Here is a 19,945-nt window from a genome sequence, read left to right as displayed (position 1 = left end):
TCAGGGTGGCAGAAAACCGAGGGATTTGGTGCCATCAAAGGGAGTATTGAAAAGAAGATAGGTTAAGTAAGAGATGTAAAAGCACATGAGGAAAGAGGACCCTGCTCGTAAAAGCTATCATGTTAACAGGTGTTAGCGGGGAGTGGTATCTAACGTCAGCTGTGACCCATAACCTACAAAAACATGGAGCCAGCGTGACTACTGCCAGGTCCAGTCTGTTTAGCCATAGGTCTGCCCTTCAGCCCAAAGTTCCTTGTTCCTTGTGCGTATAGGCTGCGTATATGTACGCAATTACGAATGAGCTGCGATAGCACCGGTGGGCGTCTCTTTTTATTTCTGGGTGGCAGCTTCACTTGCTGATAACAGCAGTTGTGTTGCATAGAAAATCACACTTGCACTGCATTAGCGTATGTCTCTGAATCATGCCCACAGTCCCTTTAGATCCACACACATGCGATAATGATCCATTTCCCCAATATCACCTGTGATACAAAGGAATCGGCCCATTGCAGCTCAAATGGGTGAAGGAAATAACAAATAGTAAGTATATTACACTAATGAAAGATATATTTTAATATTTAAACATGTCCATCCCTGTCACCATCCCTACAGAAAATTGTAATGTGTCAGCTTTAAAGCAACAATTCTACATAGGAGGTTTATTTTATCTATTATCCTTTAAGCATGCTAATAGAAGTTATTTTATTTAGCTGCCTCCTACAAATCATCTTCTTACCAAAAGTCTCTGGAAGGCACAAAGTATGGCTGCCAGATACACAGATTCACAGCCCTCAGCATGCCATGTTAAGGTGGAGGGTGAGAATTTTACAGTACACAGAGCTGACAGGGCACAGAGACACATTTCAAAGCCTCTCTGCTCAATATATCACATGACTGGCTGCATGGCAGTGAATGACACTGCAGAATTATTAGTCATTAATAGCAGACTTTTTATTGAGCATGTTTATTTAACATTTTTCTGAACTGAACTGTATACTGTATTTCTGTTTGTTTATTGCAGGTCAACGAGTAGTAAAAACAGTAACTTTGCAAAACATTTCCTCTGAGCCTCTGAAAGTATCCTTTAAACCTTAAAACAATTTATTTACTTGCAGCTGTTATTAATATATGACAAAAAAGATTTTCCTAATTTGTTTTTACCTCTCCAGCCATGGAATAATTGTTAGTAATATAGTTAATAAAATGAAAAATGTTAATGTCATATATGAACCTTAAAAAAAAAATATCTGGGACCCAACATTTCTCATTGCATCCCTGAGAATATGGACTGCAGGTACCCAACTATGATACTGGGAAGGTTTCACCATTGAACACATAGGGCTTTATACTTAATTGGTCTAATTTGCATCCACAAAAATAACCTCTAAAACACTGCTAGTAAAAATAAGTCTACATTAGGTGTACAGTACAGTACTTACACCCAGATACACTGTTGCCCAACCAGGTCATAAGCACAAGAAAAGTTTGTTAACATTTGTTTAATAAAAAAAATAAAATAATATAATCTGTGCACGTACAATACAAAAATTAACTCCGTTTCAGAGGTGAATCAGCAATCAGCCAATCGGAAGCGGCTAGTGACTGTCATCCTCATCACGGTGTATCTGCTACAGCTTTGAAGTACCAGCAGTTCTTGTGACAACTGGCGTCCATATAATTACTTTTACACACCACTACTGTTCTCGGCCTTTGTTTTCATGCCTTTTCCCTCCCCTGTTCCAGGGACTTGAGGTGAGGTAAATGGCTGAGGAGGCACTGGCTAGTACCAGAACCAGATTTACACACTATATATTAGCCAAAGGGTGCAAGAAGGCATTATGCAAAGGTGCAGCAGTGTAAACGCCTGGAAATTTGCTGAGTTTTGATCAGAGATGTGTGGAAAAGATAGGCCGGGGAAGGAGGGCGGGGGAAGGGGGGGGGGGGGGGGGGACTGCCTCACCTGCCATATACTTTTTACTCCAGATTTATGGCTATGAAAATGATTAGAATAATACAAAGAAGATATTTAAAACATATTCTTTGTATTTTTCATACACAGTACTTTATTCAGTGAAAACTCTGGTGCAAACAATAGTGTAACAGGAAAGGCTCTGCCTCAGCTTCTCCAAGCGCAAGCAGCAGATCTGCATTTGGATGTAGGCGTGCAGTCTAACTGGTGTATACCCAACTCTTCCTCAGCCCCATAGTTTGGTGTGCTTTTCATTATTCAGTTTACATATGTTTAAACTCTACCTGTATTAGTTCCTCATTTGCCATATTATGTATACGTGTATATAATATACAGTACTGTGCAAAAGCTTTAGGCAGCTGTGAAAAAATGCTGCAAAGTAAGAATGCTTTCAAAAATAGAAGTGCTAATAGTTTATTTTTATCAATTAACAAAGGGGGTCATTCCGAGTTGTTCGCTCGCAAGTGAATTTTAGCAGATTTGCTCATGCTAAGCCGCCGCCTACTGGGAGTGAATCTTAGCATCTTAAAATTGCGAACGATGTATTCGCAATATTGCGATTACACACCTCGTAGCAGTTTCTGAGTAGCTTCAGACTTACTCGGCATCTGCGATCATTTCACTGCTTGTCGTTCCTGGTTTGACGTCACAAACACACCCAGCGTTCGCCCAGACACTCCCCCGTTTCTCCAGCCACTCCTGCGTTTTTTCCAGAAACGGTAGCGTTTTTTCCCACACGCCCATAAAACGGCCTGTTTCCGCCCAGTAACACCCATTTCCTGTCAATCACATTACGATCGCCAGAACGATGAAAATGCCGTGAGTAAAATTCCTAAGTGCATAGCAAATTTACTTGGCGCAGTCGCAGTGCGGACATTGCGCATGCGCATTAAGCGGAAAATCGCTGCGATGCGAAGATTTTTACCGAGCGAACAACTCGGAATGACCCCCAAAATGCAAAGTGAATGAACAGAAGAGAAATCTAAATCAAATCAGTATTTGGTGTGACCACCCTTTGCCTTCAAAACAGCATCAATTCCTCTAGGTACACTTGCACAAAGCTCTTGAAGGAACTCGGCAGGGAGGTTGTTCCAAACATCTTGGAGAACTAATCACTTTGCATTTTGTTAATTGATAAACATAAACTATTGACACTTCTATTTTGGAAAGCATCCTTACTTTGCAGCATTTTTTCCACAAATGTCTAAAACTTTTGTACTGTGTGTGCGTGTGTGTGTATATACTGTATGTATAGATATATATATATATACCCCACGGACCGGCACTCCCTCCTTCACTTGCTAATTGCTCCAGTGCCCTCCAAGGAAATCCAGACAGACGAATAAATAGAGGCGGCACTCGGAGACTTCAACGTGTAAATCTTGTATTGCCCAAGTAGACCAACGTTTCGGGGTCAACGTACCCCTTTGTCAAGGTGAACAGAAATGTGATACATAACTTACATACCTTAAATAGGGAGAGGTCCCCGTCTGTGAGTCCTTGTAAAACCTTGAGAAAGACCCCAGCATGGGGTAGAAACGCGTAGGTTGTTTCCTGACAAGCCGGGGGACGGACGTAAGGACCAGTACTCAGTAAGATCCGTTACCTGCATGGTGGGACTATCCGGAAATCCCATATTACATCTTGCATGCATTTTCAGAACTGTCTAAACCACAGTTCAGAATCATCTGGTAATTAGCCTGTCCTCCCATTTTTTGCTTGAAGGGATTGTGCAATATTGTGGATATCTTTGTGATTTTATTATATTTATTCGTATGTCATATATGTTTTATATTAAAACGGTATTTCACTATACACATACTTTCTTTTTCCATATGGCATCCAATTATGATTAATGGAATTCTGTGGAACTACAAGAATCAGCAGGAATTAAGAACGCGCTAGTTAAGTCTCAGTTTCTATTTTTTGTTGTGCACTTTATGGGTGAGGGGTGAAGGAAAACCTCCTAAGAAACTTTGAGACTATACCAGCAGCTGCATTTGCGCACAAAGTTTTCCTATTCATTTTTGCATTGTGTTGTTTTCATATTTAAAATACAGATTCCAATTTTGTAGAAGACATGATACAATCAATATGTTCCATCCAATGATGTCTTTTAAAGGATGTGTGATGTTCTCGCAGCTAAACAATACCCGACGCGTTTCGTCCCGAAGGACTTAATCGGGGGTTCATGTCAATAGATATTGGAAGTTATGGGGCAAATAACCGATTTATCGGAAATGTTGTTCCCACAGGTAAGATCAATATATTAAAATCAAATAATAATAACGCTGAGTACACCGGTGTTCACCGTTGGTCAAGCCCTCTTAAAAGTGCAAAAAAAGGAGAAATTGTGCCGCTGTATTCGCTGTCGGCTACAACCACACTTATAATGATCAGGCTTTGTGGATTGACAGGCTCTCCTGAACAGCAGTGAGACACTCTGTACCCTTCCCAAGATTTGTGCCTCGAGACAATTCCTTTGACTTCATGCTTGGTTTGTGCTCAGACATGCACTGTCAAGTGTGGGACCTTATGTAGATAGGTGAGTGCCTTTCCAAATCATGTCCAATCAACTGAATTTACCACAGGTGGTCTCCAACTAAGCTGTAGGAACATCTCAAGGATGATCAGTGGAAACAGGATGCACCTGAGCTCAATTTTGAGCTTCATGGCAAAGGCTGTGAATACTTATGTATTTCTTAGTTTTTTATTTTTTAATAAATTTGCAAAAATCTCCAAAAACCATTTTTCACGTTGTCATCATGGGGTATTTTGTGTAGAATTTGGAGGAAAAAAATAAATTTATTCCATTTTGGAATAAGGCTGTAACATAACAAATTGTGGAAAAAGTGAAGCGCTGTGAATACTTTCCGGATGCATTATATATAATGTATATATATATATACACACACACACACACACACACACATTATGTTATGCTCCTTAACCCATCACTTTGTAGCCTCGTTTCTCAATTTTTAGTCCAGTTGGTCCCTTTGTGTTGCTGAATCCCGTTAGTATTGTGGAACCTGGAGCACACTGTCATCTTCTTATCGCCTTTACACCTGATGTACATGAAGCTGTAAGTGTTCACATACTAAAATTCTGTTGTAAAGTGGAATGTAAGCATTGTATGCAATCTCGATCATTGTTGTGCATATACACTTTTCAGTCTGTATATCAGTTCCCTTGAATTATATAAAATACTTACAGAGAGCAGGATTGACCCAAAAATACACTCTAGTCTACTTTCATAGTTTATATGCAGACAGTATATACCTCCCAATTCATATCAAGTTGCACATCTAATCTGTGCTCTAGAAGCTACTAGGAAAGATAAAACACAAATCAGTTTGTTATCTTGTGACTGCCTAAAATCGGGATGTAGTCAGCATCCTGGCACTCGGGATGCTGGCAGTTGGAATCCCGACACTGGTCAGAAAACTGACGCCAGAATCCTGACATTGCTGTCAATTCCAACACCGGAATTCTGACTGCCAGCATCCCAATCATAAGTACAGCATGCCGGGGCGGGTTAGGATTAGGCTGTGAGAGGTTTAGGCTGCAGTGAGGGAGGTTTAGGGTTAGGCACTAAAAAGGGGGGGTTAGGGTTAGGCCCTAAGGGGGAGGACTGTTAGGTTTAGGCGCTAAGGTTGGACGGTTAGGCCCCTTTCACACTAGCCAGCAAGGACCGGCACGGCAAACTCCTGGACGGCTTATTGCCGTGCCAGGGTTGTGTGGAATACTCAGCTCCATAGGGTTCTTTCACACGGCATGGACACGGCACGGTCGCCGTGTTGCAGCCGGATCTATCCACTGAATAGTCCGGCTGCCGGGCCCATGGGCGTGCCATACCTGAAGGCAGTAGTGTCTGTGTGTAAATCGACACACAATGGGATTTTTTTGCTTCTGCTGCGCATGTGCGCAGTATTAGACACGGCCCAAAGCCATTGTGTGTGGCGGGCTTAGAAAAACTGGCATGTGTGAAAGGGGCTTTAGGGTTAGACCGAGCTGGGGGGTTAGGAATAGGCATTAGTTAGGGAGGGATAATGTATTTGTATTAATTACTTAATACAGGTTCTGGCGCTATGACTGTGCTGGTTCTCTAAGCTGCTGTTAAAGTGAGAGACAGTCAATCTCTCATAAAACTGGAAATTACAACGTATAAAAAATAAAAAACAGCGCTAAGAATAAATCTAAAAACAGGTGTTTTCATAAGAATGAATCACATACGTTTAATGTTACTCAACGTACATATATATATAAAAAAATTCTCTCACAAATGTAAAACCATAATAAATGGAGCCTCTATAGCCAGTCTCTGACCACCGACAATTTGATATGTATAGGCACACCTATTAATATTAGTAATGTCCCTGTGACCGGTACGAGTTGGAATAAGCCTGTTTTGCTTGGATTCCGGCATCTGTATGCTAAACGCCGGGATCCCGAAAACTGACAAATTGAACGAATCCCCTGGAAAGAGGTAGTTGGGAGGTGTACCAACACAAAAAAGAGGTAGTTTGGAGGTGCACTAACGCAGGAAAAAGTAGTTTGGAGGAGCACTAACACAGAAAGAAGTAGTTTGGAGATGCACAGATCGGTGAAGAAAGAAAATAACTTTTAATACAACTAATCAGCGATCAAAGTATTTTAATCACGCTTTATTCTTCACTTGGTAACTTAAATGCCCTTTTAATAGCTGTATTAAAAATTATGTTTAAATATTTTCTTTCTTCACCAATTAGTGCACCTTCCTTAGACCACTAAGTTGTTAGTAGCACGTCTCCTTGAAATGATATCAACCTAATATTTAAATAAAAAATAATACACAGGAGAGATAATCAGGTTAGACCTGTGCGATTAACCCCCTCTATAATAAATACAATTAAAAACAGCTGCTTGACAGTTAATTTTCTTGATCAAGATGTGAAAAATCAATGTGAAAAAATGTTGATGAGATTAATAGTTGGTTGCAAAGTTGAAATGTGAGTTCTTAAGATAATGTACATCAGTGCCGTCACTAGACATTTTAGCTCTGTGTGCAAGAAACCGCATCGCCCCCCCCCCCCCCCCCTGTCATGTTTTTAGATTAATGCTACCTCCTCCCCCCCTCAGCCCCTTCCCATCAATCACACACCACTAGTTACGCCACTGCCAGAGCGGTGACTAGACATTTTGGTGCCCTCCGCCAGAAAGAGAATTGCCCCCCCTCCGTTAGCCACATTACACTGCACAGTAGCGCCCAGTCATCACGTTACACTGCTCGCTAGCGTCCGTTAGTCACATTGCACAGCGCAGTAGCGTACATTAGTCATAATACATCACAAGGTAGTGGCAGCCAGTCACGTTACACTGCTCAGTAGTGTCCGTTACTCACAACAGACTGCACAGTAGCGTCCGTTATTCACATTAGACTGCACAGCACGGTAGCATCTGTCAGTCACATTACACCACACAGTAGCGCCCATTATTCACATTAGACTGCACAGTAGCACCCGTTAGTCACATAACACAGCATGGTAGCATCCGTCAGTCACATTACACCACACAGTAACGCCCATTATTCACATTAGACTGCACAGTAGCACCCGTTAGTCACAATACACAGCACGGTAGCATCTGTCAGTCACATTACACAGCCTGGTAGCATCAGTCAGTCACATTACACCACAGAGTAGTGCCTATTAGTCACATTACACAGCATGGTAGCATCTGTCAGTCACATTACACAGTACGGTAGCGTCCACCAGTCATTATACAGCACAGTTGCATCCATCAGTCACATTACACCACACATTAGTGCCCATTAGTCACATTGCACAGCACGGTAGCATCCACCAGTCACATTACACCGCACGGTAGCATCCACCAGTCACATTACACAGCATGTTAGCGTCCGCCAGTCACATTACACAGCACGGTAGTGTCCATTAGTCACCATTAAAAAAGAGGACAGCAGTAAAGTGCGAGAGTGTTAGAAAGTGAAGTTTAGCTGAGCAGTGTTACAAGTGTAAAAAATATGTGAAAAATGCTACATAAATATAAAACATATAAAATATATTTCTTTCTAACACTCTGACACTTTACTGCTGTCCTCTTTTTTTTTTCTTTTACATTCAGCAGCCTCTTTCATTTGCTTAACACTTATCTTTCACTCCTATACTTTTTCTGTGTGGTGCCCTGGGGTGGTGTGGCTGGGGTAGTCTGGGGGTGCTCTGCACCCCAGAGGTGAACCCCTATAGTGTTAGGGACCTGTCCAATGAGGTATGTGGGCAGGCTCATATACTGGCCAATATATGCCAAGAACCTTGAATATTATTTCTCTATCGTCCTAAGTGGATGCTGGGGTTCCTGAAAGGACCATGGGGAATAGCGGCTCCGCAGGAGACAGGGCACAAAAGTAAAGCTTTTACAGGTCAGGTGGTGTGTACTGGCTCCTCCCCCTATGACCCTCCTCCAGACTCCAGTTAGATTTTTGTGCCCGGCCGAGAAGGGTGCAATTCTAGGTGGCTCTCATAAAGAGCTGCTTAGAGAGTTTAGCTTAGGTTTTTTATTTTACAGTGATTCCTGCTGGCAACAGGATCACTGCAACGAGGGACAGAGGGGAGAAGAAGTGAACTCACCTGCGTGCAGGATGGATTGGCTTCTTGGCTACTGGACATGAAGCTCCAGAGGGACGATCACAGGTACAGCCTGGATGGTCACCGGAGCCACGCCGCCGGCCCCCTCACAGATGCTGAAGCAAGAAGAGGTCCAGAATCGGCGGCTGAAGACTCCTGCAGTCTTCTTAAGGTAGCGCACAGCACTGCAGCTGTGCGCCATTTTCCTCTCAGCACACTTCACACGGCAGTCACTGAGGGTGCAGGGCGCTGGGGGGGGGCGCCCTGGGAGGCAAATGAAAACCTTTAAAAAGGCTAAAAATACCTCACATATAGCCCCAGAGGCTATATGGAGATATTTACCCCTGCCTAAATGTACTAAATAGCGGGAGACGAGCCCGCCGAAAAAGGGGCGGGGCCTATCTCCTCAGCACACGGCGCCATTTTCTGTCACAGCTCCGCTGGTCAGGAAGGCTCCCAGGTCTCTCCCCTGCACTGCACTACAGAAACAGGGTATAACAGAGAGGGGGGGCAGAATAAATGGCAATATATTAATATAAAAGCAGCTATAAGGGAGCACTTAATCATAAGGCTATCCCTGTCATATATAGCGCTTTTTGGTGTGTGCTGGCAGACTCTCCCTCTGTCTCCCCAAAGGGCTAGTGGGTCCTGTCTTCGTATAGAGCATTCCCTGTGTGTCTGCTGTGTGTCGGTACGTGTGTGTCGACATGTATGAGGACGTTATTGGTGTGGAGGCGGAGCAATTGCCAAATATGAGGATGTCACCTCCTAGGGGGTCGACACCAGAATGGATGCCTTTATTTGTGGAATTACGGGATAGCGTCAACTCGCTTAAGCAGTCGTTTGCCGACATGAGGCGGCCGGACACTCAATTAGTGTCTGTCCAGGCGCCTCAAACACCGTCAGGGGCTGTAAAACGTCCCTTGCCTCAGTCGGTCGACACAGACCCAGACACAGGCACTGATTCCGGTGGTGAAGGTGACGAATCAACCGTATTTTCCAGTAGGGCCACACGTTATATGATTTTGGCAATAAAGGAGATGTTACATTTAGCTGATACTACAGGTACCACTAAACAGGGTATTATGTGGGGTGTGAAAAAACTACCAGTAGTTTTTACCGAATCAGAAGAATTAAATGACGTGTGTGATGAAGCGTGGGGTGCCCCGATAAAAAACTGCTAATTTCAAAGAAGTTATTGGCTTTATACCCTTTCCCGCCAGAGGTTAGGGAGCGCTGGGAAACACCTCCTAGGGTGGACAAAGCGCTAACACGCTTATCAAAACAAGTGGCGTTACCCTCTCCTGAGACGGACGCACTTAAAGATCCATCAGATAGGAGGATGGAAAATATCCAAAAAGGTATATACACACATGCAGGTGTTATACTACGACCAGCTATTGCGACTGCCTGGATGTGCAGTGCTGGGGTAGTTTGGTCAGAGTCCCTGATCGAAAATATTGATACCCTGGACAGGGACAATATTTTACTGTCGTTAGAACAAATAAAGGATGCATTTCTTTATATGCGTGATGCACAGAGAGATATCTGCACACTGGCATCACGGGTAAGTGCTATGTCCATTTCGGCCAGAAGAGCTTTATGGACACGACAGTGGACAGGCGATGCGTAGAGGAGTTATTTGAGGTCGGTCTATCGGATTTGGTGGCCACGGCTACGGCCGGGAAATCCACCTTTCTACCTCAAGTCACTCCCCAACAGAAAAAGGCACCGACCTTTCAACCGCAGCCCTTTCGTTCCTTTAAAAATAAGAGAGCAAAGGGCTATTCATATCTGCCACGAGGCAGAGGACGAGGGAAGAGACAGCAACAGGCAGCTCCTTCCCAGGAACAGAAGCCCTCCCCGGCTTCTACAAAAGCCTCAGCATGACGCTGGGGCTTCGCAAGCGGACTCGGGGGCGGTAGGCGGTCGTCTCAAAAATTACAGCGCGCAGTGGGCTCACTCGCAGGTAAATCCCTGGATCCTGCAGATAATATCTCAGGGGTACAGGTTGAAATTAGAGACAGAGCCACCTCGCCGTTTCCTGAAGTCTGCTTTACCAACGTCCCCCTCAGAAAGGGAGACGGTTTTGGAAGCCATTCACAAGCTGTATTCTCAGCAGGTGATAGTCAAGGTACCTCTTCTACAACAAGGGAAGGGGTATTATTCCACTCTATTTGTGGTACCGAAGCCGGATGGCTCGGTAAGGCCTATTCTAAATCTGAAGTCCTTGAACCTATACATAAAGAAGTTCAAGTTCAAGATGGAGTCACTCAGAGCAGTGATAGCGAACCTGGAAGAAGGGGACTTTATGGTATCCTTGGACATCAAGGATGCGTATCTCCACGTTCCAATTACCCCTCACACCAGGGGTACCTCAGGTTCGTTGTACAAAACTGTCACTATCAGTTTCAGACGCTGCCGTTTGGTTTGTCCACGGCACCTCGGGTCTTTACAAAGGTAATGGCCGAGATAATATTTCTTCTTCGAAGAAAAGGCGTATTAATTATCCCATACTTGGACGATCTCCTAATAAGGGCAAGGTCCAGAGAACAGCTAGAGATGGGTTTAGCACTATCTCAAGAGGTGCTAAAGCAGCACGGATGGATTCTGAATATTCCAAAATCCCAATTAATGCCGACAACTCGTCTGCTGTTCCTGGGGATGATTCTGGACACAGTTCAGAAAAAGGTTTTTCTTCCCGAAGAAAAAGCCAAGGAGTTATCTGACCTGGTCAGGAACCTCCTAAAACCAGGAAAGGTGTCTGTACATCAATGCACAAGAGTCCTGGGAAAAAATGGTAGCTTCTTACGAAGCAATCCCTTTCGGCAGATTCCATGCAAAGGGATCTGTTGGACAAATGGTCAGGGTCGCATCTTCAGATGCACCTGCGGATAACCCTGTCGCCGAGGACAAGGGTATCCCTTCTGTGGTGGTTGCAGGAGGCTCATCTATTGGAGGGCCGCAGATTCGGCATACAGGATTGGATCCTGGTGACCACGGATGCCAGCCTGAGAGGCTGGGGAGCAGTCACACAGGGAAGAAATTTCCAGGGAGTGTGGTCGAGCCTGAAAAAGTCTCTTCACATAAGCATTCTGGAACTAAGAGCAATCTACAGTGCTCTAAGCCAGGCGGAACCTCTGCTTCAAGGAAGACCGGTGTTGATCCAGTCAGACAACATCACGGCAGTCGCCCATGTAAACAGACAGGGCGGCACAAGAAGCAGGAGGGCAATGGCAGAAGCTGCCAGGATCCTTCGCTGGGCGGAGAATCACGTGATAGCACTGTCAGCAGTATTCATCCCGGGCGTGGACAACTGGGAAGCAGACTTCCTCAGCAGACACGACCTTCACCCGGGAGAGTGGGGACTTCATCCAGAAGTTTTCCACATGCTATTAAACCGTTGGGTAAAACCAATGGTGGACATGATGGCGTCTCGCCTCAACAAAACACTGGACAGGTATTGCGCCAGGTCAAGAGATCCGCAGGCAATAGCTGTGGACGCGCTGGTAACACCTTGGGTGTACCAGTCGGTATATGTGTTTCCTCCTCTGCCTCTCATACCAAAGGTATTGAGGATTATACGGCAAAGAGGAGTAAGACTAGTGGCTCCGGATTGGCCAAGAAGGACTTGGTACCCGGAACTTCAAGAGATGGTCACGGACGATCCGTGGCCTCTACTTCTGAGAAGGGACCTGCTTCAGCAGGGTCCTTGTCTTTTTCAAGACTTACCGCGGCTGCGTTTGACGGCATGGCGTTGAATGCCAGATCCTAAAAGGAAAAGGCATTCCAGAAGAAGTCATTCCTACCTTGATAAAGGCAAGGAAGGAAGTCACCGCGAAGCATTATCGCCGTATTTGGCGAAAATATGTTGCGTGGTGCGAGCAGCGGAGTGCTCCGATGGAGGAATTTCAACTGGGTCGTTTTCCTACATTTCCTGCAATCAGGATTGTCTATGGGTCTCAAATTGGGATCTATTAAGGTTCAAATTTCGGCCCTATCAATATTCTTCCACAAAGAATTGGCCTCAGTCCCTGAGGTCCAGATTTTTATCAAAGGAGTACTGCATATACAGCCTCCTGTGGTGCCTAAGGTGGCACCGTGGGATCTAAATGTAGTTTTAGATTTCCTCAAATCCAATTGGTTTGAACCACTAAAGAATGTGGATTTGAAATATCTCACATGGAAAGTGACTATGTTACTGGCCCTGGCTTCGGCCGGGAGAGTATCTGAACTGGCGGCTTTGTCTTATAAAAGCCCTTATTTAATTTTCCATTCGACATAGGGCAGAGCTGCGGACGCGTCCGCATTTTCTCCCTAAGGTGGTATCAGCGTTTCACCTGAACCAGCCTATTGTAGTGCCTGCGGCTACAGACGACTTGAAGGACTCCAAGTTGTTGGACGTTGTCAGAGCCTTAAAAATATACATTTAAAGGACGGCTGGAGTCAGAAAATCTGACTCGCTGTTTATACTGTATGCACCCAACAAGTTGGGTGCACCTGCTTCTAAGCAGTCGATTGCTCGTTGGTTTTGTAACAAAATTCAACTTGTACATTCTGTGGCAGGCCTGCCACAGCCTAAATCTGTTAAGGCCCATTCCGCAAGGAAGGTGGGCTCATCTTGGGCGGCTGCCCGAGGGGTCTCGGCATTACAACTCTGCCGAGCAGCTACGTGGTCAGGGGAGAACACGTTTGTAAATTTTTACAAATTTGATACCCTGGCAAAGGAGGACCTGGAGTTCTCTCATTCGGTGCTGCAGAGTCATCCGCACTCTCCCGCCCGTTTGGGAGCTTTGGTATAATCCCCATGGTCCTTTCAGGAACCCCAGCATCCACTTAGGACGATAGAGAAAATAAGAATTTACTTACCGATAATTCTATTTCTCGGAGTCCGTAGTGGATGCTGGGCGCCCATCCCAAGTGCGGATTATCTGCAATACTTGTACATAGTTATTGTTAACTAATTCGGGTTATTGTTTAGGAAGCCATCTTTCAGAGGCTCCTCTGTTATCATACTGTTAACTGGGTTTAGATCACAAGTTGTACGGTGTGATTGGTGTGGCTAGTATGAGTCTTACCCGGGATTCAAAATCCTCCCTTATTGTGTACGCTCGTCCGGGCACAGTACCTAACTGGAGTCTGGAGGAGGGTCATAGGGGGAGGAGCCAGTACACACCACCTGACCTGTAAAAGCTTTACTTTTGTGCCCTGTCTCCTGCGGAGCCGCTATTCCCCATGGTCCTTTCAGGAACCCCAGCATTCACTACGGACTCCGAGAAATAGAATTATCGGTAAGTAAATTCTTATTATTATGGTTGTAATAATTTTAATGGTGTATGGTGCATCTGCACCCTTTGTTCCTATATTGTAGTATTGCAGTACTAAGTCCCAGCAAGGTAGCATTTCCCATTATAAGAAGTTAGGGTGTGCAGTCCAGGCCCCATCTCCATATAGTGTGTGTGTGTGTGTGTGTGTGTGTGTGTGTGTGTATATATATATATATATATATAGCAGAAGACTATTTACACACAATACTAACTTTTCAATTTACAGAGGATATTAGATTAATGTATGTACAGTTCTTTTTTTTACAAAATCTCTACACTGATATACAGTAGTTTATCTAAAAAGTCACTGAGAGACAGTTCAGACTGAATTACCAAACACAAAGAAAGTCGTTCATAATGGTATTTGTCTTACTGAAATAAGTATTAATAAGCACATACCTACATTAGAGTCTGCAGAGGGGGGGTGGGGGGGTGAGAGCGACTTTACTTGTGTTAAGCAGCGGCGAGCAGCCGTCTCTCCTCTCCAGGACCCGGAAGCCAGTGACAGTGTACAGTGCAGGAAAGCAGGAGGTGGGGGTGCGGAGCAGAGCAAATGGGGGAGAGTGAGACTAGAGAAAGAGACTCACAGACACAGATTGTGCAGCGCTGCCTGCTGTGCTTGTAATGTATATACAGCGCTACTAATATACAGTGTACACTGGTGGCAGGCAGTCAGTGTGGATGTGGATGGTGCGCACACAGAGCAGTAGCGCTGTGCGCTAGGCACCATCCGCCCACACCTAGTTACAGCCCTGATGTACATATCAAATATATTTATAAACTACTGTTTTATTCAAATACTAATTTGCTCTAATTATAGGAAACATAATTAGCAAATATTACACATCTGACTTCTTTTAGTTCTTTGAAAATCTGGAGGTCTACACTCGGCAAGCAACTCTTACGCTGGCAGTCACAGGACAGGGCTTAGTACCCTCATTGATCTGCTCCCTGGAAGGAGGAATACTAAACATGGGATATGTTTTAGCTAAAGACAGTACCACAACAGTATTTAAGGTAAACCACTTACACCTGTTTGTCAAAGGGATACGACAAAGCCAGTGCAAGGTCTTTCAGCACCCAGGGCAAAGTTTTAGTTTACTGTCGTCACCCCCCCCCCCCCCCCCCCTTCCCAATATCTACTCCTCATCCCTTCACACCCTTTTGTAAATTAAAAATAGCTGCTACCCTCTCCTAGCTGGCTAATAAGGCTGCAGTCCAGATGCACGGATGTCTGATGCAGAATGTAGTCCATTAAAACATTGGGCAGGCTTGCTAAAAGCTTGCTGATGTGTGTATCGCACAGCCTATTACAGTACATTTACCCTTACGTTCTTGTCCTTCCCTGACTTACATATGCCATCATTTCCTCGCCTCTGCCTATAACGTTAAATGTGAGTGTAAGCATCATGTATGAAGTTATATGTTGGCATCGGTTAAAATACTTAAAATAACATTACAGCTGTGCTGCATTCTTCTGTCTACATAATATTGTCTACAGTATTACGCCACTACTGTGAACAAGCTTTGATAAACATTTATTTCTCTAGCATCCATAAGGGATATAGGGGGTCATTCCGAGTTGATCACTCGCTAACAGTTTTTAGCAGCCATGCAAACGCATAGTCGCCGCCCACGGGGGAGTGTATATTCGCTTTGCAGGAGTGTGAACGCCTGTGCAACAGTGCGCCTGCAAACACATTTTGTGCAAAACAAGACCAGCCCTGTAGTTACTTATCCTGTGCGATGATTGCTGCAACGAGTGACACGGTAATGACATCCGATACCTGCCTGGCCACGCCTGCGTTTTTCCAAACACTCCCAGAAAACGGTCAGTTGACACCCAGAAACACCCTCTTCCTATCAATCGCCTTGCGATCGGCTGTGCGACTGAAAGCTTCGCAAGAACCTGTGCAAAACCACTATGCTCTTTGTACCTGTACGTCGCATGTGCGCATGGCGGTGCATACGCATGCGCAGATTAGCCGTTTTTTTCCACTGATCGCTATGCAGCGAACAATGGCAGCTAGCGATCAACTCGGAATGACCCCCATTGGGGGAATCTAGTATATGGGGTATAGGGTCCAAAGGAGCCAGTGCACTTTAAATTTCTTCAACTGGGGATGCTGGCTCCTCCCCTCTATGCCCCCTCCCACAGGCAGTTTAGAAAAAAGTGCCCTCAGGAGAGGATGCACATCTCTCAGCTCCAGAGAGTTTTCTTCAATTTCCTTTCATATTTGTTATTTTTGGTATGCTGTTTGGGCAACAGCTTACCTGCACCGTGGGAGTTAGGGGGGGGGGGGGGGGGTCACCGGCCTTACGAGGTGCAGCGCCGCTTCCCCACTGCAGGACCACTGTCCTGAGGGGTTGTTGTTCAGCGGGGCACTGCGCCTTGGCTGTCACAGCCGCAGCATGCCGCACACCCCTAACACTACCTGAAGGTGACATCTGTGGTGAGTACAAACCAGGGGCCCCACTAGGAGGTACCCCAGTTCACTATGTGGCTGAAGGCAGGCGTGGCGTACGGGACCCTTTTGGGGGAGTCCCGCTAAGATTCCCCGTGTATACTGGCACAAAATTGTTGTGATTTTTTTTAGCTGAAAGGAGACTTTACTAGTATAATATATCACTATAGCTCTGGTGCCATTGGAGAGGGCAAAGCTTCCTCAGAGTGGGACCAGAGGCATTTTTGCGCTTTCTTCTGCTTACTGCAGTCATCCACAGCACATACAGCGCTTCCTGACTCCTCAGCCACACTGGATATCTGGTACAGGGTGTAGCAAAGGGGGAGAGCCGCTATTGTACACTATCTGGGTCCTCTACAGGACGGAATTTGTTAGTGTTTGCTGTGATATAGTTATCTGACAGCCTCACTGGGGCTGTACAGCTAAGGGTGTGCTGGTGTCCTTCTTTCTGTGTGTCTCCTCTCACATACAGTAATGCAGGCTTGCAATATAACTGTCTGGGTGTATGTGTATGTTATTGTGCTTACTGTGAAACATGGGTAAACACAAGCTGTGCACTGTATGCCACACCAGATTCTCTCCATTATCATCTGATTCTGTTTCATGTTAACAATACAGCCAATCTTCACAAATCAGTGAAGGGGCTGGAGGAGAGGGTTCAGAGCTCCACTGGTTAGGGTCTCTTAAAACTATGATGTCAGATATGTCATCCCAGCTCACTGCTAATGTACAGAAGACACAGCTACTACAACAAGCCGTTGCAGATTTAGCTACTAGGGTGGATGCGGCACAGCCCCCCATCCTCACTCATGCAGGTCCACAAAAGCGTGGTTTACCTGCACTACTATCCGACACAGGTGAGGATGTACAGGAGGATGGGGAGGACTTAGACCCCATTAGTGGGGATCCCGATTCTGCTCAGGGTATTGAAACCCTAATTCTGGCTATACAGGATGTGTTAAAGCTCCCTCTAGAGGACGCTGCGTCACAGCAGTCATTTTTCTTTGTACAAAACAAGCCTAATGTCACTTTCCCTGATTCTGCAGAGTTAGATGACCTAATCAAGCTGGTCTGGAAAAATCCAGACAAAAAATTCCAAGTGTGCACTTTCCCATTTTGTCCTGAAGGTAGGAAATTTTGGGAGGAACCCTTAGGGGTTGATGTATCAGTCTCTCGACTGTCCAAAAAGGCGGTGCTGCCTGCCCCGGACTCCTTTACCATAAAGGATCCTGGGGATAGGAAAATAGATACTACACTCAAATCTATTTACATGGCAGCAGGTGTATCGCAAAGGCCGGTCATTGTGGGTTGTTGGATAACCCATGCCATTCATTCCTGGGCCATTCAAATTCAGGGGGACCTCTCGGGGGATATGCCCTTGGTCACTATGGTGACCCTCCTAAAACACATTCAGGACACTACACGTGTCCTCTGTGATTCGCTCAAGGAGATGGGGACATTAATGCTAGGACTACTGCCATGGTAGTGTCGGTGCGCAGGACCTTGTGGTTGCGTCAGTGGATTGCGGATGCAGAATCCAAACGTAGTGTGGAATCCCTCGCCTTTTCTGGGGAATGGCTCTTTGGGGTTGAATTGGATACCTGGATTTCCAAAGTTACGGCTGGGAAATCCACGCTTCTCCCCTCTGGGGCCCTGCTGAAGAGACGATCCTACCTGGGGCCGTCTTTCCAATCCTTCCGGTCTCAAAGATTTTGATCTAAGGCATGAGGTGCCTCCAATGCGACTAGAGGCACCAGAGGTAAGTCCAGAAAGCCTGCAAGCACCAGCTCTCAGGAACAGACCACCAGTTCTGCTTCCGCTAAGGCCTCAGCATGATGGTGCCCACCCACCCCGAGGTCTCGAGGTGGGAGCTCGAATGCGTCACTTCAGCCACATCTGGGAGGCTTCCTGCCAGGATACCTGGGTCAGAGATCTCATTTCTCAGGGCTACAAGCTGGAGTTCGACAGTACTCCTCCGCAACGATTTCTCAAATCAAGCTTACAAGCTTTGGAGGATATGCAAGTTACTTTACAGCATGCCATCCTAAAGTTGGTCCATTCCTACGTCATTGTTCCGGTACCAATACTGCAGTGCGGCAAAGCGTTTTACTCAAACCTGTTTGTGGTGCCGAAACCGGACGGTTCGGTAAGACCCATTTTGAATCTAAAATCTTTGAATCCTTACTTGAAGGTATTCAAATTCAAAATGGAATCCCTGCTAGCAGTGATTGCGGGCCTGGAAGAACAGGAATTCATGATCTCCTTGGATATCAAGGATGCCTACCTCCATATTCCGATATGGCCACCTCATCAGGCATGCCTGCGGTTTGCACTGCTGGACAATAACTTCCAATTCCAGGCACTGCCCTTCGACCTGTCCACAGCTCCGAGGATGTTCACAAAGGTGATGGCGGAGATGATGTTCCAGCTCAGGGTCCAGGGAGTCAACATTGTTCCTTACCTGGACGACCTTCTGATCAAAGCAAGATCCAGGGAGCTTTTGTTGCTGCACATCGACTGCACTATCCAACTTCTGTCACGCCATGGGTGGATCCTCAACTTACAGAAGTCCCACCTGGAGCCGACTCAGCGGCTACTGTTCCTGGGGATGTTGATGGATACTGTGACCCAGAAGGTATTCTTACCAGAGGACAAGGCGAGAACACTTCAGGAGATGGTCCGCATGGTACTCCAACCTGCTCGAGTGTCCATCAATCTTTGCATAAGTTTGTTGGGGAAGATGGTCGCCTCCTACGAGGCGATTTAATATGGCAGGTTCCATGCTAGAACTTTTCAGCTGGATCTCCTGAGCAAATGGTCCGGTTCACATCTTCAGATGCATCGGATTATGCAGCTGTTTCCTCAGGCCAGGATTTCCCTCCTGTGGTGGCTGCAGTCCTCCAATCTACTGGAGGGCCGGAGTTTCGGAATGCAGGATTGGACCCTCCTCACTACAGATGCGAGTCAACGAGGATGGGGAGCAGTCACCCAAGGGGCGCAGTTCCCGGGTAGGTGGTCAGCCCATGAAAGCCTCCTTACGATCAACATTCTGGATCTTCAGGCGATCTACAATGCTCTGCTTCAGACCTCTCCTCTGCTCAAGGATCACGCGATCCAGGTACAGTCGGACAACGCCACAGCAGTGGCGTATATCAGTCGACAAGGAGGGACAAAAAGTAGAGCCTGCATGTGAGATTTTTCAAAGATACTCCTCTGGCCGGAAAGAAATGCAAGAGCAATGTCAGCAATCTTCATTCCGGGTGTAAACAACTGGGAAGCGGACTTCCTGGGTCGTCACGATCTCCACCCGGGGAGTGGGGACTCCACCAGCAGGTGTTCCAGCAGGTCATCAACCGGTGGGGCTGCCCGCAAATCGACATGATGGCTACTCATCTCAACAAGAAACTGGTATTGCTCACGAACCAGGAACCCTCAGGCGAGGGCAGTGGATGCACTGACGTCGCCTTGGCCTTACCGACTGGTCTACCTGTTTCCTCCGATTCCGTTACTACCCAGGATGCTCAAGCGCATCAGAAATCTGGGAGTCTAGGCAATTAT

General features: G+C 45.9%; 1 protein-coding gene and 1 long non-coding RNA gene across 3 annotated transcripts in view; one reads left to right on the top strand and one right to left on the bottom strand.

Annotated features, from left to right (window-relative positions):
- LOC134966375 (uncharacterized) overlaps window positions 1–14,414 on the bottom strand; it is a 106,869-nt gene extending 92,455 nt beyond the window's left edge. Inside the window, exon 1 of one of the 2 annotated variants that reach the window (XR_010188634.1) lies at window positions 14,371–14,414. This is a non-coding gene — a long non-coding RNA (uncharacterized LOC134966375). Of the gene's footprint in view, window positions 1–14,321 lie in introns of both variants that reach the window. The other variant, XR_010188633.1, reaches the window with a different exon arrangement.
- The window catches only part of CFAP74 (cilia and flagella associated protein 74), a 741,155-nt gene that overhangs the window by 667,255 nt on the left and 53,955 nt on the right, over window positions 1–19,945 (top strand). Inside the window, exons 31-33 of the mRNA XM_063943052.1 lie at window positions 1,022–1,077; window positions 4,935–5,054; window positions 14,784–14,939. Coding sequence (XP_063799122.1) covers window positions 1,022–1,077; window positions 4,935–5,054; window positions 14,784–14,939 — 332 coding nt within the window. The remainder of the gene's footprint in view (window positions 1–1,021; window positions 1,078–4,934; window positions 5,055–14,783; window positions 14,940–19,945) is intronic.

The sequence above is a fragment of the Pseudophryne corroboree genome, chromosome 10 (genome assembly GCF_028390025.1).
Source record: "Pseudophryne corroboree isolate aPseCor3 chromosome 10, aPseCor3.hap2, whole genome shotgun sequence".
NCBI classification, from domain to species: domain Eukaryota; kingdom Metazoa; phylum Chordata; class Amphibia; order Anura; family Myobatrachidae; genus Pseudophryne; species Pseudophryne corroboree.
Note: the sequence above shows the minus strand (reverse complement) of the source record. Positions and strands in the feature narration are given on the sequence as shown.